General features: G+C 43.8%; 1 protein-coding gene across 2 annotated transcripts in view; it reads right to left on the bottom strand.

Annotated features, from left to right (window-relative positions):
* The window catches only part of DSCAM (DS cell adhesion molecule), an 859,211-nt gene that overhangs the window by 83,452 nt on the left and 752,170 nt on the right, over positions 1-23,589 (bottom strand). For both annotated transcript variants that reach the window (XM_086341570.1, XM_086341667.1), the window contains 2 exons: positions 23,237-23,392; positions 13,027-13,160 (listed from right to left, as the gene is read on the bottom strand). In XM_086341570.1, coding sequence (XP_086197696.1) covers positions 13,027-13,160; positions 23,237-23,392 — 290 coding nt within the window. The remainder of the gene's footprint in view (positions 1-13,026; positions 13,161-23,236; positions 23,393-23,589) is intronic.

Here is a 23,589-nt window from a genome sequence, read left to right as displayed (position 1 = left end):
TTCAAGGGACAAGATATAATCATGGTTTGGCAAATTGGAGGGTTAATTAAAATAAGGGATCTGACACACTCCTACTAAAACCTAGAAGTAAAATCATTTGAATTCCCTTCCAAAAATCATCCCTGTCATAGTCAAGGGCATGGGTTCATATTTATAAAATGCCCAGGAAAATAAATGTGAACTTCATGCATTTGATTTAAAAATATATTTATAGCAAGTTTTTAGCAAGGCTTCTGACATATTTGCATCTCTAAAATTGTACCCAGGGTGGAAAATGCAGCGACAATGTACCCAGAGTGAAAAATACAGCTAATTTACTTTTTGACACCCAAGTCAGACAGCTCACATTTCCAGTGTTCAGCCTTCCTGTGTTATGGTTTTAGGTCTGGTGGGTAGAGTCATGCATTTCTGAGGAAACTAACAGTATCCTCCTCAAAAGAATGGGAAGCTTGGGAGGTTGGTCTTATCCTGGTGCTTCAATATCACCCCATGAAAAGCCTAGGAACAGTGTCTTCCAGACCTATTTTCACTCCCAAATTATTCTTGTCTTGGGATGTGCTAAGTCACTTACTCATGTTCAATTCTTTGCATCCCCATGAATTGTAGCCTGCCAGGCTCCTCTGTCCATGGGATTTCACAGGCAAGAAAACTGGAATGAGTTGCTACTTCCTTCTCCATGTAAAAGTGAAAGTGAAAGTTGCTCAGTCATGTTCGACTCTTTGTGACCCCATGGACTGTATAATCCAAGGAATTCTCCACGCCAGAATACTGGAGTGGGTAGCCTTTCCCTTCTCCAGTGGATCTTCTCAACCCAGGGATCTAACCCAGGTCTCCTGCATTGCAGGCGGATTCTTTACCAGCTGAGCCACATGCTGTTGTATTAATTTTCCTTTTGTGTCTAAGAAACTATTTAACTAGAAAATAAAATTAGCCATAATGAGCTACTTTAAATGCTCTTTAGTAATTTCTATAAAACTGGATATTTACCCAATAATGGCTGAATCCATTTCCAAATCTCTTACACTATTTAGATCGATGGACAAATTTGTAAAGCCTCATAAAGCCTTTTTTAATCTCCTCAATCAGGTGTCATATTTGCTCTTTGTTTGGTGGTGGTGGCTTAGTCACTCAGTAGTGCCTGGCTCTTTGTGAGCCCGTAACTGTAGCCCGCCAGGCTCCTCTGTCCATGGGAATCCCCAGGCAAGAATACTAGAGTGTATCTCCATTTCCTTCTCCAGGGCATCTTCCTGACACAGGGATCAAACTCATGTCTCCTGCATTGCAGGCAGATTCTTCACTGGTTAACCACCAGGGAAGCCATACATGCATCCATTATGGTCCTAATTTTTATTGCCCTTTGGATTAGTCTCCATGTAATCATTTTTTTTCCCCTTTCTTTTCTGTGGTTTATTTCTAGTTTCATGTTGGTGTGGTCAGAAAAGATGCTTGAAATAATTTCTAGACTCTTAAATTTATTGAGGCTTGCTCTGTGCCCTAGCATGTGGCCAATCCTAGAGTACTCTTTGGATTATAGTTTTGCATGTTCTTATTGTCACTCTGCCATGGATGCTTCAGGCACTCTGAGAAGGGCCTTGTCTTTCCTATCCCTCCACTTATCTCCCAGGGATCCTAGGTCAGAGTACTGCAGTTTGGGGACTTGTAAGCACTCACTGGAATCGACTGAAGAAGTTTCTGTTGTCCTAGGCACTTTAATAATGACCTAGAATTTATTTGAATACAACAGAAAAAAATGTGTAGAGAATGACTATAGAGTTGCAAACTGTTCAGATCAAATTATTCAGCAATTCTGATGCATATAAAAAGAATTCCACTTAAAAAATTTTCAATTAACTTTTTAATGAACCACTAATTCCATCAAAGAAATATGGTGTTTTAAAACGCTTTAACATCTAATTATTAACCTCCTATTTAAAAAAATTGAATGCTCTGATTTTGTAGATAGAATGTTCACAGAAGTGATTAAAAAAAAATACCTCCCTCAAAGCAGAATAAACAGAATGATAGCTCTTTTAATTATAGGGCAAGACTCTTTCAGAGCATATAAATCTTTCTGTTTAGTGGCAGAGAAATACCCTGGATTACATAAAGAGTAAATAATTAGTTGGATCAATTTAAGATTTGCCTCGTTTTAAAATTTCTATGTATAATACATTTTGATCTGATTTCCATTTTATTTCACTATTTTCATCTTTTTTTAAAATTTTATTTTATTTTATTTTTAAACTTTACACTATTGTATTGGTTTTGCCAAATATCGAAATGAATCCGCCACAGGTATACATGTGTTCCCCATCCTGAACCCTCCTCCCTCCCCCCCTCCCCATACCATCCCTCTGGGTCATCCTAGTGCACCAGCCCCAAGCATCCAGTATCGTGCATTGAACCTGGACTGGCGACTCATTCCATATATGATATTATATGTATTTCAATGCCATTCTCCCAAATCATCCCACCCTCTCCCTCTCCCACAGAGTCCAAAAGACTGTTCTATACATCAGTGTCTCTTTTGCTGTCTCGTATACAGGGTTATTGTTACCATCTTTCTAAATTCCATATATATGCGTTAGTATACTGTATTGGTGTTTTTCTTTCTGGCTTACTTCACTCTGTATAATAGGCTCCAGTTTCATCCACCTCATTAGAACTGATTCAAATGTATTCTTTTTAATGGCTGAGTAATACTCCATTGTGTATATGTACCACAGCTTTCTTATCCACTCATCTTTAGAAGAAGAAATATTTCACAAAGATCTTCCTAAAGAAACAGACTAAGATAATCGGTTCCCATTGAAATAATAGCACATTAAAGCTTCTTGTTCTACATCAGTCAGTTTTGGTGGTTTCCTCTATACTTTACCAAGATCGCTTGATTGGCTATTATGTAAATGGTTATGGACTACTTTTAAAAAAGAGTTCCAAGCATAAACTATTTTAATCTTGGGCCTCCCATATATAAACATTATTGTTACAATGTTCTGGAAGTGAATTACAGTTGATACCCAGAAAAGGCAATAAAGAAAGTAGTCTCTCCATGATATTGTTTAAAATCCAGGCATCATCTCAATAACCAGACAGACATTACAGGATTCTTGTATTCCTCACTCTCTTTTTAACAAAATCACCTCCATTTACTATAATTTTGGCTCATCCCTTTCCCATTGTTATACTATCTGCCATAAAAATTATCTCTCTGTAAAAGTGCTGTATTAACTTGATTGCTATCACCTATTCAACAAATTTTACACAAAAGAACTGGGTTAGGATTATATAACTTTTCACACATGAGAAAGAAATTTTGAGAAGGGCTCTTCTCAGTGATACACATAATAGAGGTATAAAATACAGTTTGGGGAAAGGATAGCCATTCTTAACTGAGGAAGATTTAAAGCCATTTATTTCCTTAAATAGCAACCCATGTCTGTATCAGGCCAAGTCAAAAAGATGATCTGTTTTCAAAGCTGGAATCTTTCAAAAGCTCCAAAAGCTAGTTGATCAAAAAGGCATTTTCATCTATGGCTACTCAGGTAGAGAAAAGAAGCAATGAGGAAGCTTACACCACTGTCTAGTCTGAATGAATTGTAGCTCAAAGCCAGTATGTGTATTGGCAATTTATCTGCAAAACTGGGCAGGCAATCTTGTGAGACTGGGCTTGAAAAGTGAATTTCAGGGCTTGTTTCTGTACAGAAATTCCATTTGAATATATGCTTCTATTTTCCTTTGTTCAATAAAGTACAAAATCAGGTTCAGGATTTTAAAGGTCAAGCTTTTGCCCAATCTTAACATATGTGTTGGGCTTCCCTCACAGCTCAGTTGGTAAAGAATTTGCCTGCAATGCAGGAGACCCAGGTTCGATACCTGGGTTGGGAAGATCTGCTGGAGAAGGGATAGGCTACCTACTAAAGTATTCTTGGGCTTCCCTGGTGGCTCAGCTGGTAAAGAATCTGCCTACAATGTGGGAGACCTGGGAAGATCCTGCATTTTGATCAGTTAGAGAAACTGGACAACTTCACCTGATTGATGCCTAATATAACTGAAGGACAACTGATGGTGATTTATTTTTTAATTATATGGACTTAACAGAAATATTGAGCAGTTATTGGCTGGTTCATTGAGAATAGAAAGAACCAGATTATTGTTTATTTTTTTTAAAGAATCAGATTATAAAACATAACATGTTCTTCCCCTCACTCCTCAAAGACTTGGGGTCCAACAAATATATGTAAATTGCAGCATAAAAAGTTTAAAGCAGATTTAGAATATATTTCATCAGAACTGGCCATGAAATACTGAACTGGCATCCCACCAGGCTCTGTCCACGGGATTCTCCAGGCAAGAATACTGGAGTGGGTTGCCATGCCCTTCTCCAGGGGATCTACCCGACCCAGGGATCAAACCTGCATCTGTTATGTCTTTTGCACTGGCAGGTGGTTTCTTTACCACTAGTACCACCTGGGAAGCCCTGTGTTTCACAAATACATATGCAGTTAATCACGTGCCAGCAGGTCTTTGTCACACTTCTGTGTGGCAGGCATGGATTAGACTCTATCTATGCTAAAGCTGAAACTCCAATACTTTGGCCACCTGATGTGAAGAACTAAATTATTGGAAAAGACCCTGATGCTGTGAAAGATTGAAGGCAGGAGAAGGGGATGACAGAGGATAAGATGATTGGATGGCATCATCGACTCAATGGAACATGAGTTTGAGCAAGCTCCGGCAGGCGTGCTGCAGTCTATGGGGTCGCAAAGAATCAGACATGACTGAGCAACTGAACTGAACTGATGCTCTTGTGATTAACCAAATTTTACTCTAGCAATTAGTACCATAAGTACAATCATATGCCTGGGGGAAAAAAGTACAAAAGTTTCCTTAAGACAGACCAACATCTAAGCATTTGAAAATCAGCTCGTTTTTGTAAAATTTATAAAAATTTTGGGGAAGTATATTCTTGAGCTTCCTTAGAAACCCTTAGGTGTTTCATGTACTTAGCGTATACACACACACGAAGAACACGACTATGTACTCTTTGGGTGACTTCTGTGTGTGCTAAGTCACTTCAGTCATGTCTGACTCTTTGTGATCCCGTGGACTATAGCCCGCCAGGCTCCTCCATCCATGGGATTCTCCAGGCAAGAATACTTATATGTGGGTCGCATTTCCCACTCCAGGGGTTCTTCCCAACCCAGGGATCGAACCCACATCTCCCATGTCTCCTGCATTGGCAGATGAGTTCTTTACCACCAGGGCCACCAGGAAGTCCAAGTGACTTCTGGTATCTCCATAATTTTCAGCTTTGCTATTATATATACAAAAAAAAGATGTCCAGCAGCAGGTCATGTAGCTGAAACTATGGAAGAATGATTTCCAAGTCAGTGATTCAAAAGTGCAGGCGTTCTGTCTAAATCCTTCTGGGATGGAAAGAATCCCAAAGTATTTAACACACTTTCTCTGCCTTATTAAGCAGAAACTTCATTATTCAATTTAACCTCTATTGGATGACTCATAGCCATCATCCAGAAGGTTTAATTCAACATAGCATTTGCTGAATACCCACTATTTCAGCATAATACTGGGATTTCCAGTATTATGACTAACAGTGGTCCCTGTACTGAAGAAACTGACAAAGTACTCCGGGAGCCCAGGTATGCCCATCTAACAATGATGTAGGAGATTACGGTTATGCCAAAGCTGAGCTAAAAATCAGTGCTGGGGATGCTGAAGAGAAATGGCGCCTACTTCTCTGGGGAGGGCAGTAAGCTGTCAGGGTGGAGAATCTGGGTCCTGCTCCCTCGGGCTGCAGCCCCTGTCTTAACCTTGCTAAGCTGTGTCCTGGGCAGGCTGCATAGTCTGCATGTCAGTACCAGTACAAAGAAGAGAATAATAACATCCCCTCTTGCATAAGGTCATCATCGGAATGAACTGATGAAAAGCAGTATTTTAAAAAATGTGGGCCATAGAAGCAATTTAGCAGATCTAGCAACCATTTTAAAAATAAGAGAAAAAAACGCATAGAACAGAAAATACCAGAGAATATCACAGTGCATTGTGTATAGTAAGTGAAGTGTTGTTTACAAGGCTTTGGTTTTGTGTGTGTGTGTGTACTGGAGTGTGATCATAAAATGTATTTCTGATTATGAGTCATGAGGAAACAAGTTTGAAAACTACAGGCAGAGAGCATTTGACACAATGAGTTTTCCAGGTGGCTTAGGGGTAAAGAATCTGCTTGCCCATGCAGGAGACGTAAGAGATGTGGATTTGATCCCTGGGTTGGGACAATCCCTCTGGAGGAGGGAATAGCAACCTACTCCAGTATTTTTGCTTGGAGAATCCCATTGACAGAGGAGCCTGGTGGGCTATAGCCCAGGGATTCACAAAAGAGTCGGACATGACTGAGCAACTGAACACATATTTAGCACATAGTTCACGACCCAGATAATCACAATGGTGTGATCACTCACCTAGAGCCAGACATCCTGGAGTATGAAGTCAAGTGGGCCTTAGGAAGCATCACTACGAACAAAGCTAGTGGAGGTGATGGAATTCCAGTTAGCTATTTCAAATACTGAAAGATGATGTTGTGAAAGTGCTGCACTCAATATGCCAGCAAGTTTGGAAAACTCAGCAGTGGCCACAGGACTGGAAAAGGTCAGTTTTCATTCCAATCCCAAAGAAAGGCAATGCCAAAGAATGCTCAAACTACCACAAAATTGCACTCATCTCATATGCTAGTAAAGTAATGCTCAAATTTCTCCAAGCCAGGCTTCAGCAATATGTGGACCGTGAACTTCCAGATGTTCAAGCTGGTTTTAGAAAAGGCAGAGGAACCAGAGATCGAATTCCCAACATCTGCTGGATCATCAAAAAAGCAAGAGAGTTCTAGAAAAACAGCTACTTCTGCTTTATTGACTATGCCAAAGCCTTTGACTGTGTGGATCATAATAAACTGTGGAAAATTCTGAAAGAGATGGGAATACCGGACCACCTGACTTGCCTCTTGAGAAACCTGTATGCAGGTCAGGAAGCAACAGTTAGAACTGGACATGGAACAACAGACTGGTTCCAAATTGGGAAAGGAGTATGTCAAGGCTGTATATTGTCACCCTGCTTATTTAACTTATATGCAGAGTACATCATGAGAAACGCTGGGCTGGAGGAAGCACAAGCTGGAATCAAGATTGCTGGGAGAAATATCAATAACCTCAGATATGCACATGACACCAGCCTTACGGCAGAAAGTGAAGAAGAACTAAAGAGCCTCTTGATGCAAGTGAAAGAGGAGAGTGAAAAAGTTGGCTTAAAGCTTAACATTCAGAAAACTAAGATCATGGCATCCAGTACCATCACTTCGTGGCAAATAGTTGAGGAAACAGTGGAAACAGTGGCTGACTTTATTTTTCTGGGCTCCAAAATCACTGCAGATGGTGACTGCAGCCAAGAAATTAAAAGATGCTTACTCCTTGGAAGAAAAGTTACGACCAACCCACTCCAATATTCTTGCCTGGAGAATCCCAGGGACAGAGGAGCCTGGTGGGCTGCCGTCTATGGGGTCGCACAGAGTCGGACACGACTGAAGCGACTTAGCAGCAGCAGCAGCAGACAGCGTATTAAAAAGCAGAGACATTAATTTGCCAATAAAGGTCCATCTAGTCAAGGCTATGGTTTTTCCAGTGGTCATGTATGGATGTGAGTGTTGGACTATAAAAAAAGCTGAGCGCTGAAGAATTGATGCTTTTGAATTGTGGTGTTGGAGAAGACTCTTGAGAGTCCCTTGGCTGCAAGGAGATCCAACCAGTCCATCCTAAAGGAGATCAGTCCTGACTATTCATTGGAAGGACTGATGTTGAAGCTGAAACTCCACACACCTGCTACCTTGGTTTGAATGTTGTCTGGACTTGCTGGAAGTTACTTTCTTGCTTCCCAGAAGATTTGCTTAATTCTGAGGTGTGGAGTACACGGAGGAGAGTCAGCTGCTACAAGTCTCATTGGCTCACCCAGAAACATCTACTGAGCCTTATGACACGTAGGAACTGGCTAGCAATATTATCTGAAACTGGAATAACTGAGGTAGATCACAGCTCATTGATATAATGTTTAGGCTTTCTGATTTTTATTCTTCATTAATGAGAAGTTTCCCCTGGAGGAGGAAATGGCAACCCACTTCAATATTCTTGCCTGAAAAATACCATGGACAGAGGAGCCAGGCAGGCTACAGCCCATGGGGATGCAGAGTCAGATGCGACTTAGCAACAAAAAGTTCGGGCTATCTAATTTCACATTTCTACATCCATCAGCTTAGCACTGCAAAATAGACAATTTCTACATCCTCATGCTTCTGTACTATATAATCCTTCTCATAGTCTGCTTTTAAGTGGGGAGGGTTATTAGAAAGGAAGCCCAGGTTAGCTTCTTTCTACCTGGGACCTTACAAGGCTAGCTCGCTTCTTCGGATTTCCATCACTTCTCATAGAGCATGAATTGATCATCCAAACCATTATGTACTAAAATAATAACCACGGTCCCAAAATGATATGGATGAATTCCTGAATCAAACGGACTTTGAGATTTTGCTCTGACTGGGGAGGTGGATGTCTCATGGCATCAACTAGCCCCCTACAATGAGATTAATGTTTACCAAGCACCACTTTTAGGCAACCAGTCTTGAGACAAATTTACAGTGTCTTGTCTGGCAACACACAGAGTTTCATATTCTGATGCCTTTTTACTAAGCTGACCTGAGAGAACACCATGAAACAAATGCCTATAATCAGACGAGGCATTTCACATATTAGGGGAAAGAGCCTGTGTCTTTTAACAAAGCCCTTCCACAAGGAAGGGGGATGAATCGAGGACCTTCAGAGAAAATTTACATCTGTTAAGGAGGTTAGCTGAGGGACTCTTATAAAGAAGATTAAATTACAGAGTATGCTGTGTCCTAATTTATCCTCCCATGTTCTACATTTGACTATGAAGTCATTTCAAAGAAAAAAAAAAAAATCAGATACATGAGCAGGGAAAATATACAGAACTACGGCTGCCCTCTTGTGTTTCTTTGGCTACATAGGCAGAAAAGCAAAAGCCTCAGAAAATTGATAGCATCCAGTTTTCTGACTTAAAATTAAATTGCAGAAACTAAAGACAGGGGAAAAAAATCCCCCCTTCTAGTAATTTATAGTTTCTTATTCACTCCATGGGAAAGCACAGACTAGTAGAGGGAATTTTTCAATTCTTCACCTCTGAAGAGACTTGCATTAGTTCTCTCTGATCTTTCCTTGTAATGGTATTATTTTAAAAATAGGTCTCAGATGAGAAATCTCTGCAGCTCACACTCAATTTTGCTGTCAACCTAAAACTGCTCTAAAAAATAAAGTCTATTAAAAATAGACCTCGTGGTCTTAAATGATGTTTGAAATAGGCGAGTAGCAGTGAGGCTCTAGAGATGGAAGAAAACTGATTCTGATTACTTTTCATTATTGAGGACAGCTCTGGGGTTCTGGGCTTTCCCAGAAGCTTAATAAGTGGCACTTCCCAGGAGACCATAGGCACCTCGGTGATGATTATACACTTCTAGATCAACAGTGTTTGTTTGTTTGTTTGTTTTTTTAATATGGTCCATTCTTGCCTAGAGAATCTCATGGACAGAGGAGCCTGGTGGTTACAGTCCATGGGGTCATAAAGAGTTGGACACGACTGAAATGACTTAGTGAAAGTCACTCAGTCATGTCCAACTCTTTGTGACCCCCTGGACTATACAGTCCAAGGAATTCTCCAGGCCAGAATACTGGATTCGGTAGCCTTTCCCTTCTCCAGGAAATCTTCCCAACCCAGGGATCGAACCCAGATCTCCCACATTGCAGGCAGATTCTTTACCACCTGAGCCACAGGTGAAGCCCAAAATGACTTAGCATGCATGCAAAGATAGCACAGGCTTCCTAGGTGGCACAAGTGGTAAAGAATTAGCCTACCAGTGCAAGAGATGCAAGAGGTGTGGGTTCAATCCCTGGGAAGTTTCCCTGGAGGAGGAAATGGTGACCCACCCCAATATTCTTGCCTGGAGAATCCCATGGATAGAGGAGACTGGTGGGCTACAGTCCACGAGGTCGCAAAGAGTCAGATACGACTGAGCACACAGCAGAGCAAAAGACAGCACAAAGACACCGCTAGTGGTTGGAAGACATCAGTGGGGTGAGAAGTTCATTGTATTTCCCACCTTTTATGACTGGCTCGATCTCACTACTGTAATTTTTGGAAGGCTCTTGTTGAGAAGGTTCTGGGAGGTTGAATCCCATTATTCTGTGCAGGGAGACTGGAAATCCCTGGGCAAATCATTTATATTCCATCTTACACACTTTTCCATTCTGAGATCAGGCTAGCAACTTCTCTTTTTATAGGATGAAATTTGTAGGCTGAAGACTAACACGGCACCCGAGGTCCGCAGATGTGAGCTTGCTCAGCAAAGGCTCAGTCACTCAGAACTAATTCTAAACAAGCCAGGTGGGGGCTTTTAGTTTAGATGTGAAGAGCCAGTTGGGAAGACAGATGAGAGTGAGCTGCTGGTTGTCCCTATACCCTTCTGGTTTCTCTCTAGTTTGTTGGAGTCAAACAGTAATTGTGAGTCCTATGGCAAATAGACAAATGAATTACTGAATAAAAATAAAGAAACCCCAAATTGAGAGAGTAGCTTTGACACATATATGCTACCTTGTGTAAATAGATAGCCAGTGGGAGGCTACCGTACAACACAGGGAGTCCAGCTCAGTACTCTGTGATAACTTAGAGGGGTGGGATGGAGGGAGGCTCAAGAGGGAGGGAATATATGTATACACATGGCCAATTCATGCTGTTGTACAGCAGAAACTAACATAATACTGTAAAGCAATTATCCTCCAATAAAAAAATAAAAAAGAAGCCCTTCGAATGCTAGTGAAATGTGGCCACACTTTCAGCAATAAGTTAGCATCTTTTTGGTGAATGTGATGCTACGTCAGGGCTGATGATCAGCGGGTCAGAACCTGCACAGGGACCTCAGTGCTTGGCCTCTGAGCAGAGGAACAGGGCCACCCACCGTGTCATCTATGAGGCTCTGTACCTCCAGACTTTGATGGCAGGATCTGACACAGGATTCAGCAGGTGAGAATTAATAGCATGTTTGAAACCAAATAAGGAAGTCACACAAGTTCTGAAACCCAACTGTGAGCGTATTACTTCTAAGTCTCCACTTCAACTCCAGAGGTGCTGCTGTTGATGTATAAACAGCGGAACGTACAATTGATACCTTTCAGTGAGAGATGAGCCCCTGTGGGCCTCAGCCCCATTCTCCCCCTGGCTCCCCACTGTTACTCATCCTCACTTTTTAGGGGGCCACCAGGCCTCTGGACCCATTTAGACTCTAGACTTGAGAAAACATACCATTTTAATTAAAAATTAATTAGTAAATTAGTTCAGGAATGCTATTCAGTCTTTAAAAGGAAGGAAATTCTGACACATGTTACAGCATGGATTCACCTCAAACACACTCAGTGAGATAAGCCAGGCAGAGAAAGAAACACTATCTGATTCTGCTGATATGTATGAGATTCCTAGACTTTCCTGGGTTGGGAAGATCGTCTTGAGAAGGAATGGCAACCCACTTCAGTATTCTTGCCTAGGAAACCCCATGGGCAGAGGAGCCTGCTGGGCTACAGTCCATGGGGCTGCAAAGAGTAGGACATGACGGCGACTAATACACACACAGACGTGGGGTGGTTGCCAGGGCCCAGGGGAGGAGGAGTGGGGAGCTGGGGCTTAACGGGGACAGAGTTTCAGTTTGGGAAGATGAAAAGAGCTCTGGAGATGGATGGTGGTGATGGTTGCCCAGCAATGCGAATGGACTTAATGCCACTGAACCAAACACTTAGAAAAGGTACATTTTATATTATAATATTTCACCACAATAAAGCCAAACTTAATTTGCATATTCATTCCACAAGCACTTATTGAATGGCTACGCAGGTCAAGTTTTATGCCAGGAGCTGGGAGATAGAAGGATGGATTGGATATAGTGCCTACCTCAGGAAAGGCCATAAACATTTCTGTGAAGACATCATCAATTTGATAAACCATTTTTTTGTTTTCTTTATCATGTCCTTCTTGGATATTCAATTTTTTTTGTTTGTTTAAGAAACAGTTTAACTCTGTAAGTATTATTCAGTGATGATATTAATGAAAATAAATACTGCACTTTGACATATTAAGTACTCTAACTTTTAATTCCTCCACAATGAATGAAGCTAACTATTGTCCTTGGGGGCTTCCCAAGTGACCCTTGTGGTAAAGAACCTGCCTGTCAATATAGGAGACTCAAGTGATAGAGGTTGGATCGCTGGGTTGGGAAGGAGAAGGGCATGACAGCTCACTCTAGCATGCTTGCCTGGAGAATTCCATGGACAGAGGAGTCTGGCGGGCTGCAGTCCATGGAGTCACAGAGAGTTGGATGTGACTTAGCAACTGAGCACAGGCGCGTGCACACACACACACACACAAACACACACTGTACTTGGGAGGGTCACAGATTGTTGATAAAGTCCCTCATTTCTAGGACAACAGGGTTTTGTCTGCTGTTAAGTCTCAGTGGGGAATGGGCAGGGAAGGAAGGCAAGGTGGGAGGTGGGAAGCAGGCGGGGGAGGCATTTGAAGACAAGCGCAACAGCAAAATCAATAGGCGTTGTCCACTGACTATCAATTAAGCCTTCTGGGTTTTGATTTTGATAAAGCCAGCAGGCAGTTTCGTGGGAACTCACCCAATAAACAATAATTCCAAACAATTGTGTCCCTTAGAAGGATTCAGAAGTCTATTTTCAAATGAGGTGCTAATGAGAACCTTGCTTTGTATGTGGAGACAGCAGAGAGAAAAATAAAACCACTGGGAAGACCCAAGTAGGTGGAAACAAAAGGAGAATGACCCAGATGGGAGGCCGAGGCTTGTTTCTGGAAGATGCTTGAAAGGAACGGGGTGATTTACAAACTTACAGTGGGGTAGGGATGCGAGCAGAAGACCGTGTACTTTCGGATGATGCCATTCAGCTTGAGGGGTGGCAGCCAAGACACGAAGACCATGGAGGCTGAGGCCGCTGCCGCCTTGACCCCGGCAGGGGGGCCTGGAACTGGAAAAGTAGGATATTTAGTCACAAAATGAGGGTACTTCCCCCTCCCCCAGTGCTGCACCCAACTCTGTCCCCCTACCCCACAGGACCCCACAGGCCTGGCCACGCTCTCTGCTCTGCTCATCAGGAGTCAGTGTTGGGATCTGAATTGTGTCCCCCCAAACCTGTGCAAACTACAAACTGGTACTTGCCAATCCGCCTCTACAAGGATTAAATCACGGCCACTGCAACTTCTGACTTTTAACACCTCTGGAAAGGAGTTCAGTGTGGAAATCAGGAATGCGGCCCTGTGTGCTCTGGGAAGAACTGGCAGAACAAGTCTTCAGATAGAGCAGAAGATTTTACGAGCCCACTTCTTGCCTCTCCTCATATCTACCAAAGCACTAAAATCTTTCATGGTGACATCTGCTCCTTATGACCAGCAGTGAGTCTCTGCCAAAACATGTTTGATTGTAAGTAACCCCTTCACAAAAATCATATATACACTGACCATCCCCCTACTTCTTTGGGGTAGTTTCTCAGAGCTATCTGAAAACCTGTCTCCCAAGATACAGTCCTCATTATGCCACAAATAAAACTTAATTCACAATTCTCATGTTGTGCTTTTTTTTTCCCAGTTGACACCCACATGTGGAAGCTCTAACTCTACTACCCCAGGAAGTGACCTTATCTGGAGATGGTATCTTTACAGAGACAATCAAGTTAAAGGGGTCATTTGGGGGAGCCCTGACCCAGTGTGGCTGGTGTCTTTGTGAAAAAGGAGGTGTAGACACAGAGAGGCCGTGGCAGGGGGAAATGATGTAAAGACAGGGAGAAGATGCCCTGCAAGCCGGGGAGCTGTGCTCCCTCACAGCCCTCTGGAGGAACAGACCCTGCCTACACCCTGACCTTGACCTTCTGGCCTCCAGAACCGTGAGAGGACACATTCCTGCTGTTGGTCCCCCAGTCTGAGGGATATTGTTACAGCCACCCTGGGTGCTGACACAATCTTGGGCCAAATCTTGGACCAATGATCTGAGAACTGCCTAAGCCCTATTCTTGGCCATGTCCTCTAAAAGCTCACTTCAACAAGAATCCTGCTCAATCAGTTAGCTCAGTCACTCAGTCATGTCCAACTCTGTGACCCCATGGACTGTAGCCTGCCAGGCTCCTGTGTCCATGGGCTTTCCCAGGCAAGAATACTGGAATGGGTTGCCGTTTCCTCTTCCAGGGGATTTTCCTGACTCGGGGATTGAATCCATGTTTCCTGCATCTCCTACACTGCAGACAGATTCTTTACTGCTGCTCCACCTGGGAAGCTGCCATACTACACTTGACATTCCCACAATGTCTGATCAAAGTCTCCATTCTCTGTCACCCCTAGGTAATATCTGATCATCCTCATTTGCCTTCTGCAAAATTCCAGTGAGGTCAACTTAGCCTGAATGCCCTTCCTCCCTGGTGTTTCCTTTTAGTCAGTTAAACATTTTATTTATTCATTTATTTTGGCTGTGCTGGATGTTTGTCGCTGTGTGTGGGCTTTCTCTACTTGTGGTGCACAGGTTTCTCGTTGCTGTAGCTTCTCTTGTTGCAGAGCAAGTGCCTGGACCTGCTCTCTGCAGCGAGGTGCTCTGAGAGCTCATACATCTAACAAATATCCGATCACCCCGGCATTTCCACTCTTGACTCACAAACCTTAGAACTATCCTTTTCCAAACAGGGCTCACCACCTTCTCTCTGACACCTCCCTCCTCCCCTAGTGCAGGGACTGGCACAGCCATCTTCTTGGTTGCAAAAGCCAAAACTAGAATTTCTCTTCCCTCCTCACTGTCTGTCAGTGGACATGTAAAGTTGCCCTTTAAACCTCCATGTGGACAAATCCAGTCAGATACTGGGCTTTCTTCCCAGCTCTATGTCATTCCTTAGAACTGGACCCTATTTTAGGTCCCCAGCTGTGGGGTGCATCTCTCACATCAGGTCACTGACACATGATGACCGACAGCCTTAGGCTCCTCTTGCCTGGGGTCATTTCCCACCCTCCACCTCGTCTTTGACAACTCTTACTCATCACTCATCTTCTGCTAACTCCCACTTTCTCAAGAAAACCCTCTCTGTCACCAGCTTTGATGAGGTTAGGATTCCCGGGTTCTCTGAAGACTCTTCTTCATGATACTTGGGGTCGTAACCCACTCAGGAGTGACTGGTAAATATCTGACTCCCCCACCAGCCTGCAAGTCTCACCAGGTCATCCTGTTGTCTCCTGTGTCTCCAGGGCCCTGGCCAGTGTCTGGAACATATGAGGTCCTCCAAGCAGACTTTCTAAATGAGCTCAGTGTGGCAGGCAGGGTTCTAAGACAGCGCCCAAGATTCTCACCCCCTGATGTACACACCTGCGTAATTACTTCCCCCTCCATGTAGGTGGTACCTGTCACTGTGATGGATGGATAATTCTCAAAATCAGGTTACATATTGTGCAAAGGTGAAGGGATTTTGCAGATATATTAAGGACACAATCAGTTGGCTTTAAGTTAATTGAAAGGGGAGTACCTTGGGTGGGCCAGACCTAATCAGATGAGCAGCTTAAAAGAGGGTCTAGAGGTCAGACAGGGGTTAGAACTGTAGAGACAAGGTCCTGTGGGTGACGAGGGGCAAGCTGCCCCACTGTGACCACATGACCATGAGACCCTGCTTGGCCACATGACAGGGATGGGGGCATGGCCTCTTGGAGCCAAGAAGATGGTCTCAGCCCTGAGGTCACACGGAAATGGATCCTGCTCAACACCAGTGAGCTTGGGTTTCCTATGTGGCCAGCAGGTAAAGAACCTGCCTGCCAATGCAGGAGACATAAGAGACGTGGGTTTGATCCCTAGGCTGTGAAGATCCCCTGGAGGAGAACATAGAAATCTACTCCAGGATTCTTGTGTGGGGCTTCCCTCTTAGCTCAGTTGGTAAAGAATTTGCCTGCAATGCAGGAGACCCTGGTTTGATTCCTGGGTCAAGAAGATCCCCTGGAAAAGGGATAGGCTACCCACTTCAGTGTTCTTGGGTTTCCCTTGTGGCTCAGCTGGTAAAGAATCCATCTGCAATGTGGGAGACCTGGGATCGATCTCTGGGTTGGAAAGATCCCCTGGAGAAGGGAACGACCACCCACTCCTGTATTCTGACCTGGAGAATTCCATTGTAGTCTATGGGGTCGCAAAGAGTCGGACACAACTGAGTGACTTTCACTCTCTCTGTCTTGCCTGGAGAATCCTGTGAATAGAGGAGCTTGGCAGGCTATGGTCCATAGTGTCACAAAGAGTTGGACACAACTAAGCATGCACACCAATGAACTTGGGTGAGGACCTAACCTCAGATGAGACTCCAGGCCCAGTAGCCATGGTGATTTCAGCCTGTGAGGTCCTGAGTCGGGGGTACTCAGACAACGGTACCTGGACTCCTGACCCCAGGAAATGGTCAGATAATGAATTTGTATTTTAAGGTTTTGAGGATTTGCTGTACAACATAGAAAATGCATCCATATAGTCCAGCCATCTAATAGTGTATCTTAATGTGAAACATCAATGTTATTGCTCTGTAAAAACCCTGCCTTGATTTGAAGTAAGACAGAAGTCTAAGGATCTTACAGACACTTTGGTCAACTTCATTTTTATCATCATCATTTTTCTGGCCTCAATGATCAGCCATAGGCAGGGGTGTGCGTGTGTGTGTGTGTGTGTGTGTGGTTTATGGCTTGTTTGGTGTGTGCAGTATTTGTGTATGTGATGTGTGCTTTGTGATTTGTGTGATGTGTGAGATGTGTGTGTATAGTATGTCTGCATGGGTACTGTGCAAATGGTGTGTTTGTGTGTATGTGGTGTACATGATACATGGTGTGTGTGTGGTATGTGTAATGTGTGTTTATAGTGTGCGTGCATATGCGTAATGTATGTGTACGTGGTGTGTGTGGTGCATGTGGTATGTGTCATGTGAGTGTATGTATATAGTGTGTGTGTGTGTCTGGTATGTGTGGTGGTGTTTGTGGTGTGTATGCAGTTTATGTGTGCATGCGTGTGGTGTGTGTATATTGTGTACATGTGCATGCTTGTCACATGTGTACGTGATGTGTGTAGAGTGTGTGTGCTATGCATAGTGTAAGTACGTGTTTGTGGTGTGTGTGGTTTGTGCATATTGCGTATTTGTGTGGTGTATGTGTATGTGGTATGTGTGGTGTGTTATGTATAGTGTAAGTCTATGTGCATAGTGCGTGTGGTATCTGTGTACTGCGTGTGTGTGCATGTGTGCCATGTGTGTATGTGATGTGTGTGATGTGTGTGTGCACCTGTGTGTGCATGTGACCCACCAGCACACCTGGACCCACTGGAGCCACGGCTCCACGTGGCTTCTCTGAGCCATGAGCAGGGGACGTGGGGGTGCAGGGACATACCCACAATGGGGTGTATCCTCACACCCAAGCAGTCTCCATCACACTCAAGGATGTCTGGCCTTTGCTCTCACAAGAGCTGTGGTTTCCAAACAGCCTTTAAAGTGGGAAAATCCTTTAAAGTATCATGTGGCAGACCCATGTACAACATGATGGAAGTGGAGGGGCTCTTCCTGAAGCAGAGCAGGGAGTCCCCCGAGGGCTTCCTGATCACCACTGGACACCTCTGGGGGCCCCAGGAGCCCACGTGAGGATCCCCATAGTGCAGGCAGCTTTGACGCCCACAGGGTGGAAGGCCTCCTGGGATGCCCTGGTCTACTGTGTGGCTGTGTGTGTGACTATGGCACAGAGCAAATCCCAACCCTGCCAGCTGCAGCAGGACTCTGGAGCAGGGCTGATACAAAGCCTTCCGTGTTTCCTGAAGGGCGGCACTGCTGGTGGCTAGACAAATACACACACACACACACACACACACACACAGAGTCCATCACTTCTAAGGTAAACCAAGGTGCGGTTACTCTATCATCTGAGAACACACCATCCGTGCCGTCCAGGGGATGCATGGCTCAAGATAGGAATGGCCAGAGGACTCAGAAATATCCTGATCCTCTTGCTTTTTCTCTTTCTCTTAGCTCCACTTTCAGATGTCCTAGCAAGGAGATTGTTAACCATGGCAGGAGGCACCAAAGATCACATGTCACAGTTCCTGTTGACCTTCCCACACGTCAGTTCCCAGAGCTCTGTGCACTGCGATGCGTTCAGTAAATATTTGCACTTAAACCATCTCTATTTATACATGTGCAGTGTTTACTTTGCAGCAAAGGATCAAGGCTGAAATGACCTTATGCACGCAGGATGAAAATAATTGGAAAATTATTAGATCATGTTTGTGTGTGTTCTGTTTCTCCGTGGCTTTGCTCAGATTACAATCTCAAGCGAATAAAATGGTATTAGGATTTCACGAACATTTTAGAATTTAGAATTAGTTGTCTTGCGTTCAGAACCAGAAAGCTACATCCATAAGTAATCTTTTGTGGTCTTGAAGCAATAATAAAAATGCAAGTTCTCATTGACTGAACAGTTCTCATTGAACATTGGGAAGAGAATCTGAAATGTAAGCAATTCTTCCAGACCTCAAGAATGTATCCATGGACCATGACTATGGTCCTGATGGATCTGAGACTTGTCTATGGACCCAATAATTTGTCCAACATTCTACATCACAGATGTATATGAAGGATCTCCATATTCTTGGAGAATACGACCAAGAATCTATGCTGGTGCTAAGTTGCTTCAGTCGTGTCCAACTCTGTGTGACCCCATAGACGGCAGCACACCAGGCTTCCCTGTCTCTGGGATTCTCCAGCCAAGGACACTGGAGTGGGTTGCCATTTCCTTCTCCAATGCATGAAAGTGAAAAGTGAAAGTGAAGTCGCTCAGTCGTGTCTGACTCTTATCGACCCCATGGACTGCAGCCTACCAGGCTCCTCCGCCCATGGGATCTTCCAGGCAAGAGTACAGGAGTGGGTTGCCATTGCCTTCTCCAAGAATCTTTATAGACACTGATAAACTACTTCAGTTCAGTTCAATTGCTCAGTCATGTCTGACTCTTTGTGACCCCATGGACTGCAGTATACCAGGCTTCCATCTCCATCACCAACTCCCAGAGCTTGTTCAAACTCATGTCCATTGAGTTGGTGATGCCATCCAACCATCTCATTCTCTGTCATTCCCTTCTCCTCCTGCTCTCAATCTTTCCCAGCATCAGGGTCTTTCTCAAGGAGTCAGTTCTTTGCATCTGGTGGCCAAAGTATTGGAGCTTCAGCTTCAGCACTGGTCCTTCAAATGACTATTCAGGGTTGATTTCCTTTAGGATTGTCTGGTTTGATTTCCTTGCTGTCCAAGGGACTCTCAAGAGTCTTCTCCAGCACCACAGTTCAAAAGCATCAATTCTTCAGCACTTAGCCTTTTTTTTGGTCCAATTCACATCCATGGCTGGCACAATTCTTCACCATTTCTAGATTGGTGAGTTTTTTTATGTGACTCTGGGAGACAGGCTTATTGTTATACCAGTTTTTCTCTCCTTTCCCCCAATCTCTACTCTGCTTCTTTTTGAACATGCTAATGATTTATCTCAAGTAAATATTGACCCTCAGTTTTGTACTACTCTTTATCCACTCACTATCACAAGTGGAATTTCTGACCTCCTTCCTGGGCTAACTGATATACCTGAGGCAAGACGTTCTGCAATCAATTGCGTCTCCCCTTATTATTAGCACTGGATATGAAAGAAGGGAATAATTGATTAAAAAATTAGACTTTGGGTCTCAGGGCCAAGCTTTGAGATAGAACCCTATGATGATTTCTAAATTTGGAGGAGTAATTAAAAATTGATCCTAATGAGGATCAATTTGAATACATTTAAATTTAAAACACAATAAATAAATAAATTTAAATTTAAATTTAAAATAAAGTTTACATTTAAAATAATTTTTAAATTTTGTATTTACTTATTCATTTGGCTGTGCTGGATTTCAGCTGCAGCACTCTGAAATCCACTCAGTGAGGATCAAGGGGAAGTGGAGAGGCTTCCCCTTTCACTGGATTTCTGCACTTTCTTCTGAAAAATTCAGGTGTTAAAATTCATGTTGCCAATCAATTTGTTCTTTAAATACTAATTCCAGTGACATCTGTGTTATTGCTTAGCAATGCAAAAGGCAGTTCCACCCTCGCTCTGAAGGAGTGGAGATTAAATAATCAAATGTCTAGTGTCAGGAACCGTCCCACTATGTGTCAGGTTAGGTGATGTTTGCACACATCAGTTCACTTTTTAGATTCTAATTCTCTGCAGTCTGATTGTCATGGAAATTTGGTACATGAAGATGGTTCAGTTCAGAGAAAGTGTGATAAGGTGCCAAAGTCCCCTGGGCAGCAGGTGGCATAGCAAACATCTTGATAAGACTCTTTGGTTACTGCATATAAAAAATTAGGGGCTTCCCCAGTAGTCCAGTGGCTGAGACCCCACACTTTCAATGCAGAGGACCTGGCTTTGATCCCTGGGTTTGATCTAGTCCCCCACTGGGTCAGGGAACTACAGCCCACATGCTTCAGCTAAAAGGTAGTGTGTGCTGCAACTGAAACCCAGCACAGCCAAATGAATAAATAAATAAAAATTTTAAAAATTATTTTAAATTTAAAGTTTATTTTAAATTTAATTTTAAATTTATTTATTGTGTTTTAAATTTTAAATTTAAATGTATTTAAAATTAAATTATTTAAATAATAATTTAAAGAATTAAATTATTCACTCAGGGCATAGCTTTGCAGACATCTCTTTGAACCTGGGGCTTCCTAATGGCATGGTATCTTGACCTTCAGTTCAGTTCAGTCGCTCAGTCGTGTCCAACTCTTTGTGACCCCATGAATCACAGCACGCCAGGCCTCCCAGTCCATCACCAACTCCCGGAGTTTACCCAAACTCATGTCCATCGAGTCGGTGATGCCTTAGATTTCCCTAAAGAATCCAATAACTGGGCAAAATGACTGGCACCTGCCTATAACTGGGAATAATTACTTGTGTGTACTAGAAAGACTGGGGGTGATGAGGTTTAATTTGTGTGCAGGAACTAGAATGCAAGAAGGGCTAGTGAAGATGATGGTGGAAGGGTGGATGGATAGGCTGCTTCAGGGGGAGGGCTGGGTTCCCTGAGGGGAGAGCAGAGAGAGGTGCTGTAAACATCAGGGCAGTGTCCTTAGGAGACAGACAAGCTGAAGGGGAGAGAGTCTCCAGGCCTCCAAGTGCATGACCCTAGCCTTGTTCCCACAGGACAGCCATGGGGCGAAGCAGCAGCATGCTTATATCCTAGGTAGCAAAGGACTTCGGGCTTCCCAGGTGTCGCTAGTGGTAAAGAACCCACCTGCCAATGCAGGAGACACAAGAGACGCGGGTTCAATCCTTGGGTTGGGAAGATCCCCTGGGGGAGGACATGGCAACCCACTCCAGTGTTCTTGCCTGGAGAATCCCATGGGCAGAGGACCCTCGTGGGCTATAGTCCATAGGGCCACAGAAAGCTGGACATGATTGAGTGACTGAACACACACACACACACACACATACACTCACACTCACACACACACACTCACACACAGTAAAGGACATCTTTAAAGGACTCCGCCCATACACAGGCAGTCATGGGCAGTGAACAATAGCTCTCCCACCCCTGCCCTGACCAGCTTCCTAGGGAACTTAGGCCTGAAAGATGTTAAAAAAAAAAAAAAATCGTGGAGCCAAAACAGCACAAAATTTAGGTGTAGTGGTTGCATCTCAACCCTGGCTCTGGTGTAATTCTGAACTCCAATCTGGAAAGTCCCACACAGGTATCAATTTGACACCAGTTGCCCCTTCCTTTACTAAGGTGGAAACTGCTTTTTCACTATTGCTATAATATGTCTGCTCATGCTTCATCACTCAGTATTGTCTGGGTCTTTGTGACCTCCATGGACTGTAGCCCACCAGGCTCCTCTGTCCATGGGATTTCCTAGGGAAGCATACTGGAGTGGGTTGCTATTTCCTTCTTCAGCTATAGCATGTATCAGAAGTCAAATTATTCTTCAGCACATCTTGGATAAGGCACCCCAGGCTTTCCCTTAATATAAAAAAATGATTTGCCATACAGTTTTTGTAGGATTGGGAAACAGCCATATAACAAGTCCAAACTGCATGGAATGGTAAGATTAGTGATCTGAGAAATGTGCTATAATTAAAATTTTACTAAATTATCATAAACCCTTGTAGAAGTGAAAGTCACTTAGTTGTGTCTGACTCTTTGTGACCCCATGGACTATACAGTCCATGGAATTCTCCAGCCAGAATACTGGAGTGGGTAGCCTTTCCTTTCTCCAGTGGATCTTCCCAACCCAGGAATCAACCTGGGGTCTCCTGCATTGCAGGTGGATTCTTTACCAACTGAGCCATGAAGGAAGCCCCAAAAACCCTTGTAAGAAATTTTTAAAAATTAACATGAAATTCTCAATTGAGGGCTTATTTTAATGTTACTCCAAAGCTGGCAAAGCATAGGACAATGTAGATTATTACATAATTTTTAAGTGGAGAGATGGAATTGGTCAGAGCTTACACTAATAGCTGAAGAGGCACTGAAATTATTCTAATGGGCATCCCAGGTGGCTCTAGTGGTAAAGAATCTGCCTGCCAGTGCAGGAGATGTAAGAGATGTGGGTTTGATCCCTGGGTAGAGGAGATCTCCTGGAGCAGGGCATGGCAACCCTCTCCAGTATTCTTGCCTGGAGAATCTCACAGACAGCAGAGCCTGGTGGGCTACAGCCCATGGGGTTGCACAGAGTCAGACACAACTGAAGCGACTTTGCACATAGCTCCCCAAAAAAGAATGAAAAATTATAGGGGAAGAGAGAAACAATGGATAAATCAAACAAGGTGACACAGGAAGTGTGGTCTGAATTGTGCTGGAATATTTTAGGAAGGCAGCAAAACTGTTCAAGGAACCAAGTCAGGAATCGGTGGGTGAGTTAACTCTCTGACCCAGCCTTTCCAACAATGGCTCCTTCCTGGGAAAGCTGCCACGTGGCAGGAGCCTCCTGTGTGTCCCCTGGAGGTTCAGACAGGACCTGAGCCCCCACGCCCTGCCCCCGTGCTCACCATCCTCTTTGGTCCGGGTGAAGATCTGCTCGCTCCGGACGCCGTCTCCAGCCCGGGTAAAGGCCAGCACCTGGATGCTGTAGTTGGTGTATTTCTCCAGCCCATCCAGCTCTAGGGAAGGCTGCGTGGTGGTGACATTTTTAATCTCGCCCAGCTCTGGAGGACAAGAAAACACGAGCGTGTTACCACAGCTGTTGGCATGTTCTTACTGCTGCCCAGTGCTGGGCCCCCATCAATCACTCCCTGAAATCACTCAGGGGTGTGGGCACAGCCTTCGTGAGACACTGACCCTCTGCGGTCTCTTGAAAAATATCATTTGCACCAAATTGCCACAGAGTGCCAGGAAGAAAAGA

The sequence above is a fragment of the Bos grunniens genome, chromosome 1 (genome assembly GCF_055505025.1).
Source record: "Bos grunniens cultivar Pamir isolate PY7600 chromosome 1, Bosgru_T2T1.0, whole genome shotgun sequence".
NCBI classification, from domain to species: Eukaryota; Metazoa; Chordata; class Mammalia; order Artiodactyla; family Bovidae; genus Bos; species Bos grunniens.
The sequence above is the reverse complement of the archived record's forward strand: the minus strand, read 5'-3'. Positions and strand labels throughout refer to the sequence as shown.